Genomic DNA, 19,363 nt, shown 5'->3' with positions numbered 1-19,363 from the left:
TTCAGCGACATTAAGGCACTTGCTGAAGTCATACTGCTCCTAAGTAGTGGGGGAGAGGGGGTTGAACCCAGGCCAGCCTGGCCCCCGAGACACTGCCTGGTGCGACTGAGAAGCAGATGTCGTTTTGGTGGCAGACGCTAGGTGGGCGGCTGTCGGCAAGCACACGCCATCACGGGGGCTTGGGGAAAAGAGCAATTTCTTCTTTGTTTTCAAGGCTGTTTCATTCCAGGAAAGCAGAAGAGGCAGGCAAGGGAGAGCCACCCTGCTCATTCAAGCAGCCTGCGCCAGGTGCTCTGCCAGGCTTTCCTGCAGGGGAAGAAAGAGGCTTCTGCAGGTCGCACCAGCTCCCCAAACTTGAAACATCAGCAGGAGTCCTTGGAAGGTGGCTGCTCCAGGCTGAGCGCTCCCTGACAAAAGCAGTAGCAAGACCCACGGCGCTGGGCTCCGAGACACTGGTGAAGTAGCTGCAGGACCCTTATCAACTTCTATCCAGCCACTAAACTGGATCTGTCAGTGGTCCCCCTCTACTGGTGGCGCCTGGAGAGACAGCCCACGCAAACTGAGGCTCCTTCCAAAGCCTCAATGCAAGGAGACTCAATGGCAGAACCTGCCCAAGTGGCATGCCCAAAGGAGCACTTCAGCAGTTGTACCCAAAGGATGCAGCATGTGAATTACTCTTACCTGCCCCCTGCCCACTCTTCACCTTCAGGCTTGTATGTTCTCTTTCTTCATGGCCAGTCAATACACTGATCCCACTAACAGACCACCAAGCCCATTTCTAAGAACTGCTGGGGACAGAGACATCTATGTCCAGGTCACCACCTTAGAGCCATACCCAAAGAATTAACCAGGACAAAAAAAAGCAACACCTGGTTAGATTAAAGGAAAGTTTTCATAATTGCAACTCACTTGACAAGAGCCCTCAGCCTCTTGGCCAATCGCCCATGTAGGTTAATATGGGGCAGATTCACTGTAGAGTGATCTTATTTTATAAAACAGTAAAAGGCTGCATGTGTTCCATCTATAACTCTTCATGCAACAAGCTCATCTGTTCCAATTTCTAACTCCTGGAGGAAATGCTGCCCAAAACTCCTGTCAGAGTTTCTCTGAAACTTGAGCCAATCGGTGGGAGGGCAGGAAGCATGTGCTAGTTGCTGCTCCCTCCACCACTTGGGGGAAAAGATCCCAGGAGCAAAGGGGTGGGACCCTGGAAGGGCAACTCACAAATCCAGTTTTCTAAACTAGGGACTGCCAGACTCTGCAATTCAAACCCTGACTCCATTCTAAGCTCCATTCGGTCCCCAATTTTCCCAGTGGACACACAGTACTTGCATTGACCATCTCACCTTCATCACTTATGTCCTTCATACACTCCATCTCCCAGGCTACGAGCCTCGAAGTCATCTTTAACTCCTCCCACTCCTTCATCCACAGCATATTCTGTCACTAAATTGGGCCATATCTTTCAGCAAAGTCTCTATTGAGTTTATTCTCACCACTCCGCCATCTCTATTCCCACTGTCATCACCCTAATGAAAGCATTCTCCCTCCAACAGTACAAGAGACTCCTAGTTGAATTCCTATTGAGGGTCTCCCCACCTCCCAATCTGTTACTCCTCATTCCACTTCCAGAACAGCCACACCAAAGAACACTGTCCTCATGCTGTTCCCTTGCTCCTACCTGGCCAGCCCCTCGGTCTAACTTCATCAAGAGCAACCTCCCTTATAACCCAGAGAGGACTCAGCCTTGCTTTCCAATCTCCCCAGTAATTCTCTCCTCCATAAGACAGTTAACTCTCTCACATACATGCCAAGCTTGGTCCCTCGTCCATGCCTTTGTCCCCTCCTCCTCCAAAACACCACCTCTTCATAACCCATCCAGATGTCCAGGCCAGTAACTCTTCGAGATTTTATTGATGATTCCTATGCCTGAAATCTTCATTCACACATTATAAGTGTCACATTGTTTAAAACTAAAATATCCTGTAAGTCCTTCAGGGTCTAACTTCATGACACATGAGGGCTTAAGTCCCATCTCTGTCATGTACCAGTCTGTGAACAAGCTACCTAACTTCCCTGACTCTCAGTTTCCTCTTCTGTAAAACGGGGCAACAATAGTAATTATAACTTACAAGCCAATTACTACTGGAGTTAAACGAGATGATGTATATAAGAGTACCTAGTACAGTGTTTGACTCACAACAGACACTCAAAATTGGCACTCACACTCCTGTACAGTAGAAAGATCCATGTCACACTCTTCTTTCCTGTGGTCTTATTTCCCTCCTAAATACTCACACCCTCCCTACCCCCTACAGCACCTAGCGTAGTGCTGGGTGCAGAGTAGGCTCTAAATAAGTATTAATACTTGCTAATTAATACTAAACAAAATGTTTTATTTCTAATCTTATCACAGGAAGTATATACCATTCTGCACCTCAAGCAACATCTCTAGCCTGGAGGCATGTTCAGATTCATTAAATTCTTGTGATTATTGCATTGTCCTGCTGTTCCAGCCTTAAAAATAGGGGCTCTTGCTCACATCTCCCCTGTGCCTGGGGACAAGGGAAGTCCTGGGCGGATCACCCATAATATTGAACCTAAGAGGCAGCACCTGGGCCACAGACACCAGCCCTCTTGTCATCTCTCTGAAGGGCACCACGTGTGAGCGCTTCCACCAAGACGCCTGGGGCATCTAGAACCACAACATGTAAAACAGTCAGCCAGTACCCAAGGCACATTTCCCCTACTTTTCAAGGGTCAAGCTTACGGTTTCTCAGACAATGTGATAAAATTTTAAAAAGGCATTAGTTATTTTTAATAACATTTTTTATTGCAAAATATATGCTCACGATTTTTAAAAAACAGAAAAGAAGCAGCCTTGCTAGCACAGGTTCACAAACAGCACAGTTTTCAGTCCTCTACTCTTTCCCCTTTACTTCTCTAAGACCTCAGCTATTCTGCGTCTTTAACAATCAGCAGCCCAACCACAAAAGAGATGTACAAAGAGCTTTGACAGCAAAGGAAAATAAGTGTCTAACTCAGCTTGGAGGGCATGAGGAAGGCCTCACAGAGAACACCTGAGCTGGTTTTTAAGGATCAGTGGGGTTTGCCCAGCGGGGTGAGGGCTGGGGAGAAGAGGCATTCCAGGCCAAGGAAAGAGCATGGGCCACACGTGGAGGGGCGAATGCATGGAGCATCTGAAGAACACAAGGTCCTTTGGGCCAAAGAGAATGTAAGCAGAGAGCAGGTGCTAAGTGACAACACTGGCAAGGAAAGTTGGATCAACATGGTAAATTGATTTGACATGCTCTGTTAGAAAAGTCTGAATGGTGCTGTTGAAAATGTCAAGGCAGGGAAATGACATGATAAGACCCATGTTTTAGAAAACCAACTGAGAGTGCAATATGACAGAATGGAAGGGAGGCAAAGTGGTCCGTTAAGAGGCTTCTGCAAGAGTCTAGGCAAGAGAGGATGAGGGCCTGAGCTTTGGCGGTGGAGAAGGAGAGAGGAGGCTACGCTGATACCTGGTCACTAATGAGGTGTGACATAAAAGAGAGGGAGATACACCCATGTTCATAGCAGCATCATTCACAATAGCCAAAAGGTAGAAGACACCCAAGCATCCATCAACAGACGAATGGATAAACAAAATGTGGTATACACACACACGGAATATCACTCAGCTTCAAAAGGGAAGGAAATTCTGACACATACCAAAACATGGATAAACCTTGAAAGTATTATGGTAAGTAGAATAAAAGTCAGAAAAGGATAGATATTATATGATCTCACTTATACAACATTACAAGGCACCTATAGCAGTTAAATTTGTAGAGACAGAAAGTGGAATGGTGGTTGCCAGGAGTAGGAGGATGGAGGAACAAGGAGTTACTGTTTAACAGGGATACAGTTTCATTTTCCAGGGTGAAAAGAGTTCCAGAGATGGATAGTCGTGATGGTTGCACAACGTGAATGGACATAATACCACTGCACTGTATACGTAAAAATGGTTAAGACGGTAAACTTGTTATGTGTGTTTTCCACAATTTTTTAAAAAGAAAGAGAGGGAGAGGGAGGCAGAGCGGATGATATATGACATCTCCCAGCCTGGGGCACTAAATGAATGGTAGCTCCTTTAACTGAGCTCCAGTCCACAGGAAGAAGAATGCAGAGGAGTGAAAAGAGAATTCAGAGTTGCACAGACGTCCAGATTCAATATGAGCTGAGAACACAAACTTTCCCAAAAAGGCTCCCTGACAGGATCAGCATCGTCTTTCACATTTCAAAACTCTAAAAATGATACAACTTTAACAGTAATTAACTTCTGCCAAAAAGAGACAGCAAGTGACTTTCTGATTATTAGTTTGGAAGAGTAAGACTCTAGGGTACATAGGGCAGATGACACACATACATCAACTTCACTCCTTTCTAAAATCCAAATAAAAGAATAGTGAAGGGATGTTTTTAAAACCTAAACCACAGCAACAAAATCTGAAAACTGGACCACAGATATATAAGTGCAAAAAAGATTAAGACAGGCTGACAATGCTGAATCCTAGGCCTGCAGCAGGGAAACCCAAGATCCAAACTGATTTACACCCCAAAATTTCCAAAAGACTCCAGAACTGGCAACTCCAGGTAACTCTGGAAGTTGGGGTGAAATAATGGCTAAAATAAGGAAGAAGGGTTAAAAATCAGCTTAGGTAGCAGTCAGAGCCCCAGATCCATCCTCTACTCGAAATGGTCCCTCCCACACCAGCAAACTACTGGAGATTTATTCTCTAAAGCAGGTAAAAACAAAGGACTCAGGTCTGTGGGAGAATGGGCTCAGTTAAGAATAGGTGTACCAGCCTGAATACATGGGCGCTTAGAGAGGTATACATAATGTATGTGTATCAGTCCAGGTTTGGTCAGAAAATACAAACTATTCTAGGTATTTCATGCAGAAAGGGATTTAATACAGGAAATTATAGGCTTACAAAATCATGGGAAGAGCTGCGAGAACCAAGGGGAGAGAAACCACCACTCACGTTCAGGAAATCAGGAGGCATAAGCACCACAAAAAACTGTACAGATGATCTCAGCTCCCCCACGACTGAGGTGGCTTTGAGTCCCACAAGGACCCTCAGAAGCTGCCAGGAAAAGTGCACATCTGCCATGTGCATAGCTGCAATTGCAATAGTGGCTTCTCCTCTTCTGAATCTCTCACTGGCAGAATCAAAATCAGAATCCTGCCTTCAAAGCATTCTGGGAAGTGCAGTGCCCAGGTTTCCAATCCCTGCAACATGGGAGAAGGCCTAGCAAAACAGGGACAGGGCTGAGAACCAGAAGACAACATCCAGCTGGTACCCAGTATCCAGATGCTAACACCACCCTTGTCCTCTTCTCGCGCTCTGCTCCCTGAGTACTGGCAGATAGGCCTTCACTTTCCAGGCAAGACGTGACAACAGTCTCCCAAACCAAGGCCAAAGGAAAAACATGAAGATGCTAAAAGTAAAGGTTCCCCCAAGAAACAGCCAGAGCAGATCACCCTAAAGTGAAGCTCACAGTCGAGAGAATAAAGAATTCTCACCTCTGAAAAAAACCAACAATTCCCAGCCCGAGTAGCTGCAATTTTGTTCAAAAGGAGTCAAATTCTCTAAATTTTAATTTGCTTCAAAAAGAATCTACATGCGACAGACGACATCTATGGTCGAGCTAAAATTAATAACCAATTATTCAATTACCACAAATGTGAACCCACAAAAGCCACGATGCAGGTAGGGTATGTCACTGGAGTAACAAGTTGTACTTTTCTTGCCTAACTTCTGGAACTTTGGTTTTCCAAGTATGGCCTGAGAACCCTGGGATGCCCCAAGACCCTTCAAGTGACCTGCAAGGTCAAAACTACTTTCATAAGACTTAGCCGCCTTTTTCACTCCCTATCTCTCATGAGCTGATAGTGGCATTTTTCAGAGTCTACATGACATCTGATGACATCACTCTAATAGCTAATGGAATGGAAGCTGTTTTAAATTTTTCTCAGTCTTAACTTCTAACATGGTAAATATCAGTAGACAGAAACCACACAAAAGCTCTTTGGGGTCCTCAAAAACATTTAAGAGTATAAAGGGGCCAAAAAGCTTGAGAACCAGTGCTATCAAACAACTTTTTAGTTGCTTTTGGAAGGGTATTTTCGATCTGTGAAACTAATTAGACTTAAAGTTAACACCTTAGAAGAGAAAAAAAATCCTTAAGTTCCTAAATTTTGCTTTACTATCTTATATCTGTTTATCCATTAAGAGGAAGATTTTTCCACATATATTCTAAATTAAATTATTCTTTCCCCTACAAGTAAGCACCATGATGGCAAGTCTCATTGCCTGAAAGGCAGCTTTCAGAGCACAACAAAAAAAAAGTACAACTTCTACAGGGACTCAAACAGATACTTGTACACCATTAATCACAGCAGCCTCATTCACCACAGCCAAAAAGTGGAAACAATCCAAATGTCCATCAACAGATGAATGGATAAACAAAATGTGGTATACATACAAGGGAATATTATTCAGCCACAGAAAGGAAATTCTACTACATACTACACCATGAACATTGAAGATACGCTAAGTGAAATAAGCCAGACACAAAAACACAAATACTGTGTGATCCCACTTACATATCCCACCTATACGAGGTACCTAGAACAGGCAAAATTCATAGAGACAGAAAATAGAACGGGGGTTACAGAGGCTGGCAGAGGGGGGGAACGGAGAGTCATTGCTTAATGGGTACTGAGTTTAGTTTGGGGTGATGAAAAAGTTCTGGAGATGGATGGTGGTGATGGTTGCACGAAAATTCGAATGTACTTTCAGGTTGAACTGTACAATTAAAATGGTTAAAATGGTATAAATAAAAAATAAAAAGCACAGATTCTACAGCCAGACAACCTGGATTCAAATCTCAGCTCCCGCACTTACTATCTGTGTCACCTTTGTGCTTCAGTTTCCTCACCTGCAAAATGGTAATAATATACACCATAAGGTTGTTGTGAGGATTAAATGAGGTAATATCTGAATAAACACATGCTTAGAACGATGCCTAGAACCTAGTAAGCACCCTGTCACTGGGTCTCAAACTATGGCACATGTCAGAATGACTTGGATAGCTTATTCAAACAGATTGCTAGAGTCCAAGCCCCCATCCCATGCCCCCAACTGTCTGTTTCAGTTGGTCTGGAATAGGACCCAAGAATTTGCATTTCTAACAGGTTCCCAGGACATGCTGGTGCTGCTGGTGCCGGAAGCACACATTGAGAACCACTGATCTCTGTAAACGTTAGCTGTCATTATTATTATTAGCAATGTCTGAGACAGTACCAAGCAGATCCATAAATACTTTTAGAAGGAAGGACAGAAAGACAGACGTGTAAAGGAAAAACACTCCTGTGTTTCTCCTCTACTCACAGAATGCTTTACTTCTGGTCACCAAATGTGTGGGGGTTTTCCCACACCAAAGCAATTCTCCAACCCTCCAGACACCAACTGAGCATCCCACAATTTAACTCAATTCTGACACTATCTACCTGGAGTTGACATTGGATCCCACAGGTTAAGGGCTCTGTCTCATAAGACTGCCTCCTCTTTTGCCCCTACTTCAGATGCCAACTGCAAGTCCAGGTTGCCACCTCTGCTTTAGAACTAGCTATAAATTGGAGGTTCCCACAACCTACTCTTGAGGTTCAATTCATTTGCTAAAGTAACCACAGAACTCAGGAAAACAATTTGCTTACCAGATTACCAGTTTATTACCAAAGATGTTAAAGGATACCAGTGAACAACCAGAAGAAGAGATACACAGGGCAAGGTCTGGGGAAAAGAGCATGGACTCCCATGTCCCCTCTGAGCACGCCCACCCTCCCAGCGCCCCCCAAACCCCACAGTTCAGGGACTTTTATGAAGTCTTCATCAGACAGGCAAGATTAATTAAATCATTGGCCATTTTTGATTAAGTCAATCTCCAGCGCCTCTCTGGAGGGGCTACTGAAAGTTCCAACCCTCTAATCACATGGTTGGTCACCCTGGCAACCAGCCCATCATTAGGGGTTTTCCAAAAGTCACCCTATTAACATGAACTCAGGTGTGGCTGAAAGGGACTTGTTATGAATAACAAAAGACACCTTTGGTGGCTCTTATCACTTAGGAAATGTCAAGAGTTTTAGGAGTTCTGTGCCAGGAATAGGAACAAAGTCCAAAGAAATATTCCTTATCATAAATTACAATATTACAGAAGGATTTACCGAGCCCCTAATATGAAGTTTCCCTACAAGCAGATGATCTCAAAGCCTCTCCCCATGGACATCCAGACCAGCCAGTACCATGAGGCCCCCGTCCACCAGTTTTGCAGACTTCCAGAAAGGCAGAGAACCAACAGTGATATCTTAATATCACCAAGAGACCTCAGAGCTTCAGAGAATGGGAAAAAAAGCTTCTTTTTACAAAATAGTGCTGATGCTGGAAGGGAAGAAGAGGTGTGGGGGACATGCTCCTGCTGGTTTCACATCCTCTCAGGCCACCTCTTGGGTGTGTGCAGCTGCTTGCCACAGAAATGCGCCTGACATCCTGGCCTCACTGCACCGGGGTCTCGCTCTTCTCAGCTGCTGCTGGTCTCAGGGAGCCTGAGGGGAGTCTGCTCAGCCTCTCTGGCACAAACACAAACCTGGAAGAGTGAGGGCGTTTCACCCCTGGAGCACCCTTGACCAACGGGCCATGGGAGCCAGTGGATAAATACTCTTCTATTGTGTGTCCCGGGTGGACGATGCTGAGGTGCATTCAACAGTTCCTCAGAGAGTCCCCGACCAGAATGAGCACCAGTGGCCAAGGGTGGTAGCCAGCTCAATCAATCACTTTTGGATTGGCTTTCCTTCCTTCTCTTTGTCACTATTCCCTTGGATGTTCTTCCACTTCTGTTCCCTGGGATACCTTTCCAAAATAAACTGCCTGTGCCAAAGCCTTTGTCTCAGTCTTTCAATTGACCTCAGCTCAGACCAGGCATAAAATAAGCTCTCCACCCTCAGACAGGTGGGCAGGAGGCATAATAAACACAAGAGTGGCCCAGCGCCTCTCTGTACCTCATGCTTCGTACAAGGCTCCACATCTAGTAGCTGTTTAAAACTACCAGTTAAATGGGTCAAAGAAAATGAAATGACGGCAAACTATGGAAGACAGACTATAACTAACTGCTGTGTTGTATGACACAGACTCTAAGTAATGAAGGCTTCAGAGAAAAGGATGAAGTCTGAAGCAGAAAGGGAAGGCTGAGAAATGGACCTAAAAGATGATCAAGACAGGAAGGTAGTCATGGAAAAGGAAATGAGTCTTACATGTTAAAGACCCAGAGACTGGCATCCAGAGCTGGTAATCTAGAAATGGAGGAGAAGGGGGACAAGGTACATTCAGATGAAGGAGAGGTTCCACAACCAAGGAAATGAGAGTGCGTTTTACATGGTGGTCCATGAAGGCTTGTGAGCAGAAGTGTGAACCAAGATAATTTCTCTACTTAACCTCACCTAACTTTCTACAAAACCCCTGAACAACCAAACACTTGGGCTTACAACCCGTGATTGACTCTTTATCTCTTTCTTTTCACCCTATAGCAGTTTCTAATTGGCCAGGCATATTATACACATGAATTTATTTAATCCACAAAACAAATCCATGAGGTAGGTTTTATTATTGTCCCCTCTTTACAGATGGAGAAACTGGGGCACAGAGAAGTTACAGAGCTGGGTGACAGAGCCAGGATTCAAACCCTGCAGGCTGGCTGATTCTTTCATGGTTGTCCCGCACAATCAATGAAGTCACCACATTCTACATGATAATCCCACATGATTCCTTTCCCAATGTTTCCCATATGTTGTATCCCTACCATTTTCAGATCCTGTGACCCCATGCAATTCATACATTTCCTAGACATTCATTGAGTTCCTGGTTTGTATACCAGATGCCGGGCCCGCTGCTGGGGACACAAAGACACAAAGTCTCCTCTCTCCAGGAAGGTCACATTACAGACCTTGCAAGATGAAGTCATGGAGAGATGAACCTACAGGTCAAGATGGGGAGGTGATCCTGGGATGAAACCAAATTGGTAGCTGAAAAAACAAATTTTCACTCCTCCCAGCATAACTGTTCTGGGCACCTGCTATGTGCTAAGCCCTAGAAGGTGGGAAGGAAGGAAGCAGAGGGACACTGAAATGAGTTTGCATGTTGTCCCACTAATACTCACACTCACAAAGGTGAGGAATAGCAAAGGTGTTCACTTCATGCCCTAGACACGGTAGATACATAATAAAAATTTATCAACCCAGTCTTCCTCTCACACCACTGCAAATCACATTACTTCCAGTAGCTTTGCATAAATGATCATATAAAATCAAGATCCTGTTCTAGGTATTCAAGGACCCCATATTCTACTCTCTACTTGGTTCTCACCTCCCTTATTGGTAAACCAATCTCTTTCTTCCAAATACATTACAAACCAGTAAGAAGAAAATATTCACACTTTATGTATTTGCACATGTGATTTACCTTGCCTGGAATGCTGGTCTCCTTTATTTCTATCCATCTTTATCTATGACCTTTTCAAAAGTATCCAGAGCAAGGATGACTACTTTTTTTTTCTTTAGGAAGATTAGCCCTGAGCTAACATCTGCTGACAATCCTCCTCTTTTTGCTGAGGAAGACTGACCCTGAGCTAACATCCGTGCCCATCGTCCTCTACTTTATATGTGGGATGCCCACCACAGCATGGCGTGCCAAGCGGTGCCTCGTCCACACCTGGGATCCAAACTGGCGAACCCTGGGCAGCCAAAGCAGAACATGCGAACTTAACCACTGCGCCACCAGGCTGGCCCCAAGGATGACTACTTTTTGCACTCAAATGGTTTGGGTTTTGGTCTTTTCTCTACCACAGTCCTATAGCATTTATGGATTACAGACTCTGATGTAATCACACCAAAGGATTTTGCTCTGTATGGTTCTTACAGCCATGCATGTAAGAGTTGGTACACAGTAGGTGCTCAAGAACCTTGCTGGATTCATGAAGTGTTAAGTAAGTACCATAGGGAAAGATCTGACATTACCATGCAGTGCTTTAATATAACTTGTTATAAAATCTTCTTTCTCTTCCTCCCCTGAAACATAGATAACGAAACACTGATTCATCTGCCTTGTAATCAACCCCAGTCTCCCTCAAGGAACTCCTATAGGATGAACGAAATCATCATTTTGTACTGGACAAGTTGCTTCTAGAATAGTATTTGGCACACAGTAAGCTCACAATAACTGTTTGTGGAAGCGAATTAAAATAATCAGCTTTTTTTCACACCTGCTATCCACTATATAGTGTGGTAAAGATTTCCAATAACAAAGTTTGTAAGAAGAATTTGAAGAGCAACCCAGATCAAACACAGAAAAAGTCATTTTACCCACTTTACATGGTGCGCTGTTCAGAAAGACTTAAGCCACTTTCTTCTTCCTGGAGTTCATAATCTGTCAGTTGCTCAAGTTAGGACCATCAGCCTTTGCCACCTTTGAGAGCTATTAGTGGAAACCTGCCCAACACTGGACACAAAATCTGAAAAGGGCATTTTCAAATACTTTGTGAACAACAGGATTTAAGGGCACTGCTGACAGTCACTTTAAGTAGTGTGATCACAATACGCTAAGTATTAAATACAACCACTTCATTCCATTCTATATAGACCTTTGTGAAGAAAAAAAGTAAGTAACGAATAAGTGAGATTTTTATCCCCTAAATGATCTAGAATTAACATTTTAAAATGTCACGGAGAGGATACTAATTCTGGGACTCCAACGTATTCCAAACAAAAATGTTTTGAAGTCAGCCAAAATCAACCCACAAGATAATAAAGAATAGTTTGGAAAATTTCCCGCTCATTTAGGGTTTCTTTTTCCCTCCAACAATACTCTACATAATACGAATAAAATGTGTCAGGCTATTGTCGTGAAACCTGCCTCAGTCCTCCCAGTGCCTGAACCTCGCGGTTGCATTGAGGTCTGCCCGGTGACACATGAGATCTAAAGTGGGTGGATAAAAATAACCTGGTCCTCCAAAAGACATGATAAACGCCAGACAGCTGAGTCACTTTGAAGCCCATTTTGACTCTTGAAAGGGACAATCACCCTCCTTCTCTTCTCACACATACACATACACATACACATACAAACTGGTGAAAACCACCGCCAACCGCTGGGTGGAAGGAAGGGATGGGTCTTCCCCTCCGGTCTCTGAGGTCACGACTCGCAATTTGGAACTTTTAATAATCCATACCAGTGCATTTCAGTCCAAGTGACTCATTTAGAGGAGAAAGGAGGAAGGGTTAAGAAAATCATAATAGAAAACCAGGAGACCCCCTATTTCTGCTGCCCGAGTAGAGGAACCTGAAGGTTTCTTCTGACATGCTGATAGAGAGGAGTGAGGAGAAATAGAAAGTGGAAGAATAAAAGCTCAGAGAGGAAATCAGAACTGTCCAGGAGTGGGAATCCCTGGGCGAAGCAAATGGTCCCAGAAAGAGCAGGGCTGTGTGCGTTTCGGGGGAATCCATCCCGTCCACATACCCGCCCTCCGCTCGCGCCCCCGGAAGGACGCAAACCATCTGCAACGTGCAGTTAAGATCAGGGAACTCTTCGATTCGATCTTTCAAACGGTGGCGGGGCTGTGGGCAGGCTGCTGGGAATGGGGCCCTGTCAGCCCAGGAAAGCTGGCCGAGCAAACCCCCCTGGCGACCCGGTCTTCGGCTGCTGCAGCCTTGGGGAACGCCGCGCCGGGCACCCGGGAGCCACTCGCGAAGTGCTCGCCGAACTGCAGTGCCCCTGAGCCAACTCCGCCGCCGGAGGAGGAGGTCCCCGGCTGCCACTGCGCATCTTCTCCCCAGCTTCGTGCGCCGCCGAGTTCCGCGGCTCCCGGCCGCCACAGGCCGCCGGCACCGCGACCCTCCCCCGAGCCTCCGGGCGCGCCCCGAGCCTCACTTACGGGGGAGTCGTAGGAGAAGGCGCACTCGCTCTTGTAGACCCGGTCCCCGGACCTGGGCACGCGGATCGTGGGCATGTGGGGCACCAGCAGCTCGCCGATGTCTCCTGCAGCCATCTTCCTGCTGCCGCTGCCGCCCGGCATGCCGAACAGGGCGCCCCGGCGCTGCATGGCCGCGGCGCGCACCGGAGCCGAGCCGAGCCGAGCCGAGCCGGAGCGCTGGGGCTGCCCGCGGCGGCGGCGGGCTGCGCGGCGACGGGAGCCGGGCCGGGCCGGGCGGGGAGAGCGGGCCGCGGGGCGGGAGCGGACACCCGGGCCTGGGGCGGGCGGGCGCGGGCGGGGGGACGCTGCTATTTTTAATCCAATGGCGAATCGCCGGCCCAGCTGCAGCGTCAGGCGGGGCGCCGGGGAGCGCCAGCCGCAGCGCGCCGGGGAGGGGGCGCTGGCGAGGGGCCCTGCGCCGGGCCGGGCTCGGCGGCGGGGGACGGAGGGCGAGCCCGCCGAGGGCGGCTCCGGGGGCGGGAGGCGCGAGCGGGCGGGCCGCGGGGCCACCACCACGGTGTCTTCGATCCTCGATCGCCAGGTTGCGAAGGAGCGACTCCGAGGCGGCCAACACAAAGAGCAGGACTGGGGGTTTTAAACACCAAACATAAGTGCGGGGTCTTCCCCTGATTGGGTGGGTGTGGGTGGGACTCGAGGCGCTTATCTGGAACCTACTCTCAGGCCCAAATCTAAATTTGCGCTTTGCACTTCGGTGTTAGCCTTACCAAGCCTTCTTCCTCACTTTTGACATCTAAAGCTCATTTTAAAAGAGAATAGAATAGGATCCAGTGCGGATAGACGTATGTTTTTGCGATAATACAGATTTTTCTTACGTATGGGGAGGAGGGTAGTCAAGATATTTTTCAGGTCAGGGGGAAGCTTTATTTTTTTTCTCTGTCTTTGGATCGTCTTCTGCGAGATTCGAGGTCTCCGTATCGAACATCCAATAGCCTGATTTGGGATCTTACGTGCAGGCATACATATTCCTGTCTTGCACATCCAGTTCCTCAAAATAAATAATGAATGGGGTTGGGTTGGGGGGTGAATAATTTGCGAACGGAGCATGCCTCACAGCATGCTATTTCTCCAAAAAACTCTTCAAACACGGATTCAATTCCACTGAGGTTCCCTAACTACAGCCAAGGTAAAGGGCAGGGTACCCAGTGTTCCCTGCCAGTTAATGAAACGCAGACATAGCAAGAAACAGTGAATCAAAATGCTGATTTCCATAAGCCTTTCCCAAGTCAAATAATCCTTAAATTCTTTTTTTACCTCCATTATTTCTCCGTTGTTCTCCTTGATTTTTCAACTGTGCGAGTCTGCTAGGGAGAAAGGAGAGGTACCTGGCATTCGATGTGAAGTAGGCAGGGGAGCCCTCTGCTTGCTCTTCTAACTTGCCATACCCTCAAACAAGGCTCATGCACACTGCACAGTCCTGTAACTCACAATTTCCTAATGCTGCCTGATGAAAGTGGAGAAGAGAAGGCACAAAGCAAAAAATTACACGGTATTGCTATCCCCATCAGCGGGCAGACACTCTCAAGGAGTTTTTGCTTTTCGCTTATTCTCACCAGCTTATCACCTTCTAGTAGTATCTGTACCTGTTTCAGGTTTGTGGTTGAAGCTTGCTTGTCCAATTACAGAGAAAAACTTGATTCAAACACATTCAAAACTTACAATTTAAAATGTCTTTGGATTAGGTGTAGATTAAAGCGAGACGCTGTTTCCCATCCTTCAGACTGATTAAGATATGTGTTGGCCTGGGTTTGGGAATCAGCTTGCATGCATTGTTGGTGGGAATAAAAACAGTAAACCTCTTTGGAAGGAGATTTTACAATACTGACCATAATTTTATGTGCTTCTGCTGTTTTGTGTAAGGATATTTGTTGGAACATTGTTTATAGTAATAAAAGACTGGGAACAGCCTAATGATCTATCCGTAGGAAGTGGTTAAAATATAGTGCCATTGAAAAGAATGAAGCGCTTTGTATATGCTGATGTGGAACAATCTCCAAATCACATTACTAGATGAAAAAAGAAGTACAAATCAGTGCACAAAAGCAAGGAATACGTGCAAGGCACTCTGCACATCCTGTGCACCATGGTCCTTCCTTCCACTTGGTTGTACCTGTGGGAAATATTTTATTTGTATCTAGCGAAAGGCAACATTATATATGCATATATTTTTGTGTGTATGTATGTATTTGTTTGGCCTTAGGATGTCTCCAGAAGAGTACGCAAGAAACTACTGACATTCAGGCTCTGTGGAGAACAGAAAGCCTGAGATTCCTTGCTCTTACTACCACTCTCTATCTTTCTATACCACTTAGTTTTATCATATGCAAATATTGCTTTAAAAAATCATTAAAACTCAATTGTAAACACTCTAAGTTCAATAACCAGTTAATACGATTGTAGTATGTTAGCTTCACATACTTCCAATACTATTGCAACTGGGCAAAAATAAACATGCATTTTGACAAGGCTGGAAAGACATATAAAATTTAAATAGTTATGTTTAGTTTTTGGTTATAGGATTTTGTTTCTATTTGCAAAATACCTTCAACAATGTTGCATTTGTTTTATAATATGAAAATGTATTGAGACAAAAAGTTAGTAAGAGAAACTTCACTGAATTAAGGCAATATCTTAATTGTGCCATTGTAGGAAAAAAATTCTGGTTCAATTATTGGAACTTTTTAAGTTAATTTTGCAAATTCTATGTATGAATTTATAACTGGACTGTTTTACTATTGGGCCAGTTTCTGCATGTGGATCTTGATCAAGGAGCAGGAATAGAGTGATGATGGGGAAACAATTTTGACTTCCAACATAAGTTCAAAAAGTCTTACCTAAGAGATTTCAAAGGATCTAAGAGTAAGAACTGTCACATCGAGGTCTTCAGGCCACCACATCACTGCACTGCTCAAAAGCCTCCTGTGATGTTCCGGGTGGAGCCGGGGCTCTGACAGCCTGGCACTCAAGGATGTCTCCTGTTTGACAGTGTTTCCTTCAGACTCTACTCCCACTCCTACACTTCTGGTGAGCTCCATTTACTGTCCCCCGGGGATAAATGTACTTGTCTCCTAGCCTTAGTTGAAAGCTCTCCCTTCCTATTTCTATCTTCTCAATCATTTCAAGACATTATTGAAGACTTTTCTGACTGCTCCAACCCTCAGGAACCAGTCTTAAAACAACGACAACCCCAGGGGCTGCCCCGATGGCATAGTGGTTAATTTGAAATGCTCCACTTCAGTGGCCCAGGGTTCATGATTTGGATCCTGGGCATGGGCCTACACACCACTTATCAAGCTGTGCTGTGTCGGTGTCCCACATACCAAATAGAGGAAGATTGGCACAGATGTTAGCCCAGGCACAATCTTCCTTAAGGAAAAAGAGGAAGATTGGCAACAGATGTTAGCTCAGGGATAATCTTCCTCACCAAAAAAATAAAATAAAATAAGCCACTATTGCCTATAGTCATTATTGGGTATTGCCCTATGACATCTTTTGTACTGTTATATGTTTAGTCTTGGTTCCATATCTTGTCCCTCTGTATAGAAAGTAAACTCTTTGAAAGAAATTCTATTTCTTGGTATCTTTGACCATTGTGGAAGCTCAGTGTTTATGGAATATTGCCCACCTAGAAAGGTACTGCTCTGTTTATTTTAGGTCCTCAGTAAGTACCTACTAAATGAATGACTCACATCTGTGACACTGTAATAGATATGTTTTGCAGTCAGCTTTGTGCCTTTTAGGTAAAATTCATTGTGGCATAAATGTTGTTCCCAAAGCTGACAGAGGTTACATTAAAACTTGACATGAATATAAGTTAGTATGACTAATGCCAAAAAGGGGAATTGAGGAAATCAACAGAGAAAGAAATATCCTAATTATTTCAATTAATGGATTAGCTCTTCACCTCAGATGTTCTCCAATAATGTGCAGTGATCTGGTAAAGCCATCTATGGTGACAGCTTGTTGTGGAGGCATAGCCATTAATATGTTCTGTCCTGGCAGATAGCCTCCGCAGGAAGCACTGGTTAGTAAACGTTAACCATAGGTCACTGGTTAAGAAATTTAAGGCATTTTCTGTTTGTGGAAATTCTAGGTGAGCATTAAAAGTCATGTGATAGAAGAATATTCATCGACACAGAAAAATGATCACTATAATGCAAAGTTCAAGAGCAGGTTATAAATGAGCATATACGCTGTCATTCTGTTTAAATACACATACACACACACATAGTCATTGCATAAGAGAAAGGTTAGATTGGAGTAAGCCCTTGTTTTGTTTTGTTTTTTGAGGAAGATTAGCCCTGAGCTAACTGCTGCCAATCCTCCTCTTTTCGCTGAGGAAGACTGGCCCTGAGCTAACATCTGTGCCCATCTTTCTCTACTTATATGTGGGACGCCTGCCACAGCATGGTGTGCCAAGCAGTGCCATGACAGCACCTGGGATCCGAACCAGCGAACCCTGGGCCGTCAAAGTGGAATGTGCGCACTTAACCGCTGTGCCACCGAGCAGGCCCCAAGGAGTAAGCCCTTGTTAATGGTGGTTATCTCTGGGTGAAAAAAATTATTTTTGGTTTTTTTCTTTGCACTCTTCTGTGTTATCTAAAGGTTTTACATTAAGTATCCATTTCTTTTTGTGAAAAAGGGGAAAAGTTAACTTTTTACACTACCACTGATTATATCAATTTTCTCTCCCACCTACCCTCTTTCTTACCTGCTTGTTCCCTTCACCACTCTTGTAAAACTAAGCAAGTTTCTGCTGTTAGGTTTATAGACAATCTGCCTAACTAGAAGGTAAGTTCACACTGGAATGAGCAAACTCTTTGAACAGCTCTTAATATCAAGATGAGGTAAGCTGTTATTCGGCTTAAAAGGAAATTTGAGATCCTTGTTCACCTCTTTGGGTTTCATGATGTGTAATACTCACCAAAGTCTTTCCAGGAGACTGACTCATAAGTCACTCACAGAGGTAGGTAGGCAGATTCCCTTTCAGGCCAATCTGACACCATCCCTGCTCATGCTCACCGCCATGTCCGTGCACACAGAGGAAGACATGTCCTCCACTCAGGTGTAGAAAAGCCTGGCGTGAACACAGTGGAAAAGAAGTATTAACCATGAGGCCATGGGCTGCTTTTCAGGTTTCCTAGTAAATGGGCATACCAAGGTATCTAAATATGATACATATTGGCTCCAAGATCCAAAGAAACTCAACATTGTACCTCGGGCTCCAAGATCCAAAGAAACTCAACATTGTACCTCATTCTTAGTGGTAGGGAACTCAAGATGAAGAACTTAACCTTCACTCTTATAATAATATAAAAGTTTATATTATTAAACTTCCCTCTGGAATTTCACTGGGATGGCAAGCCCCTGTATTTCTCAGAATATATCTCCCACCGTCTGTCATGGGGCACCTCTCACTTTCTGCTCACCAGGTCCTTTCTGCACATTGTCATCACTGTAGCGACTAGTATGATGTTCTATAGATGCTGATGGTCAAGGTCAGGAGTCAGCAAACTGTGGCCCAGGGACCAAATCCAGCTTGCAACCTGCTTTTGTAAATAAAGTTTTGGTGGAACCTAGCCACACTCATCCATTTCCATATTGTCTATGTCTGCTTTGATGCTACAACAGCAAACTGGAGTAGTTGCAACAGAAACCCTATGGACTAAAGCCCAAGGCATTTACCATCTGTCTCTTTAAGAAAAAGTTTACCAGTCCCTGGTCAAGATCCCTAAAAGCTATGTGTTATGATCCAGAGTCAGAGAACTGACATGACCCTGAGCCACAGAGTCAGATTGTGCTACATATCCTTCGGGTGATGGGAAACAGGTTTATCTGAATGGAGAAAATGCTTTCGCCAAATCAGTAGCTGCAAACCGAATGCCTGGAGATGTATTAATTTGCTTCAGTAAGGGGGTATCTCTGGAACATCAACCAAATCAAAACCACCACCTTGTTAACTTTACCACAGTACACCATCATTCTCCATTCTGCTTCCAAGTCAGAAAAAACAATGGGAGTCTGACAGGAATCACCAAGTCCGATGGCACCGATGCAGATCAGGGAGCCAAAGTGGAAATTCTACAGTTTGTTAAGGTTAAGTATTCCAATAATACTTTCAGATACTAGAGTACTATCCACATGATGAGCTTGGGGTCCCACTGGGCCTACCATGAGGTGAATGAGAGTTGGAAGCCCATATGTCATCTGCTCCCAATGTCTCCACTCTGGCAGATGGGAGTGCCATTCCAACAGGCTACAATTTCCATCAGAG

At 44.9% G+C, this 19,363-nt stretch overlaps 1 protein-coding gene across 1 annotated transcript in view; it reads right to left on the bottom strand.

Annotated features, from left to right (window-relative positions):
* The window catches only part of USP13 (ubiquitin specific peptidase 13), a 106,426-nt gene extending 93,064 nt beyond the window's left edge, over window positions 1-13,362 (bottom strand). Inside the window, exon 1 of the mRNA XM_070583178.1 lies at window positions 13,033-13,362. Within this exon, the coding sequence (XP_070439279.1) occupies window positions 13,033-13,200 (168 nt within the window). The 5' untranslated portion in view covers window positions 13,201-13,362. The remainder of the gene's footprint in view (window positions 1-13,032) is intronic.
* Window positions 13,363-19,363: the final 6,001 nt, after the last annotated feature.

The sequence above is a fragment of the Equus przewalskii genome, chromosome 18 (genome assembly GCF_037783145.1).
Source record: "Equus przewalskii isolate Varuska chromosome 18, EquPr2, whole genome shotgun sequence".
NCBI classification, from domain to species: Eukaryota; Metazoa; Chordata; class Mammalia; order Perissodactyla; family Equidae; genus Equus; species Equus przewalskii.
Note: the sequence above shows the minus strand (reverse complement) of the source record. Positions and strands in the feature narration are given on the sequence as shown.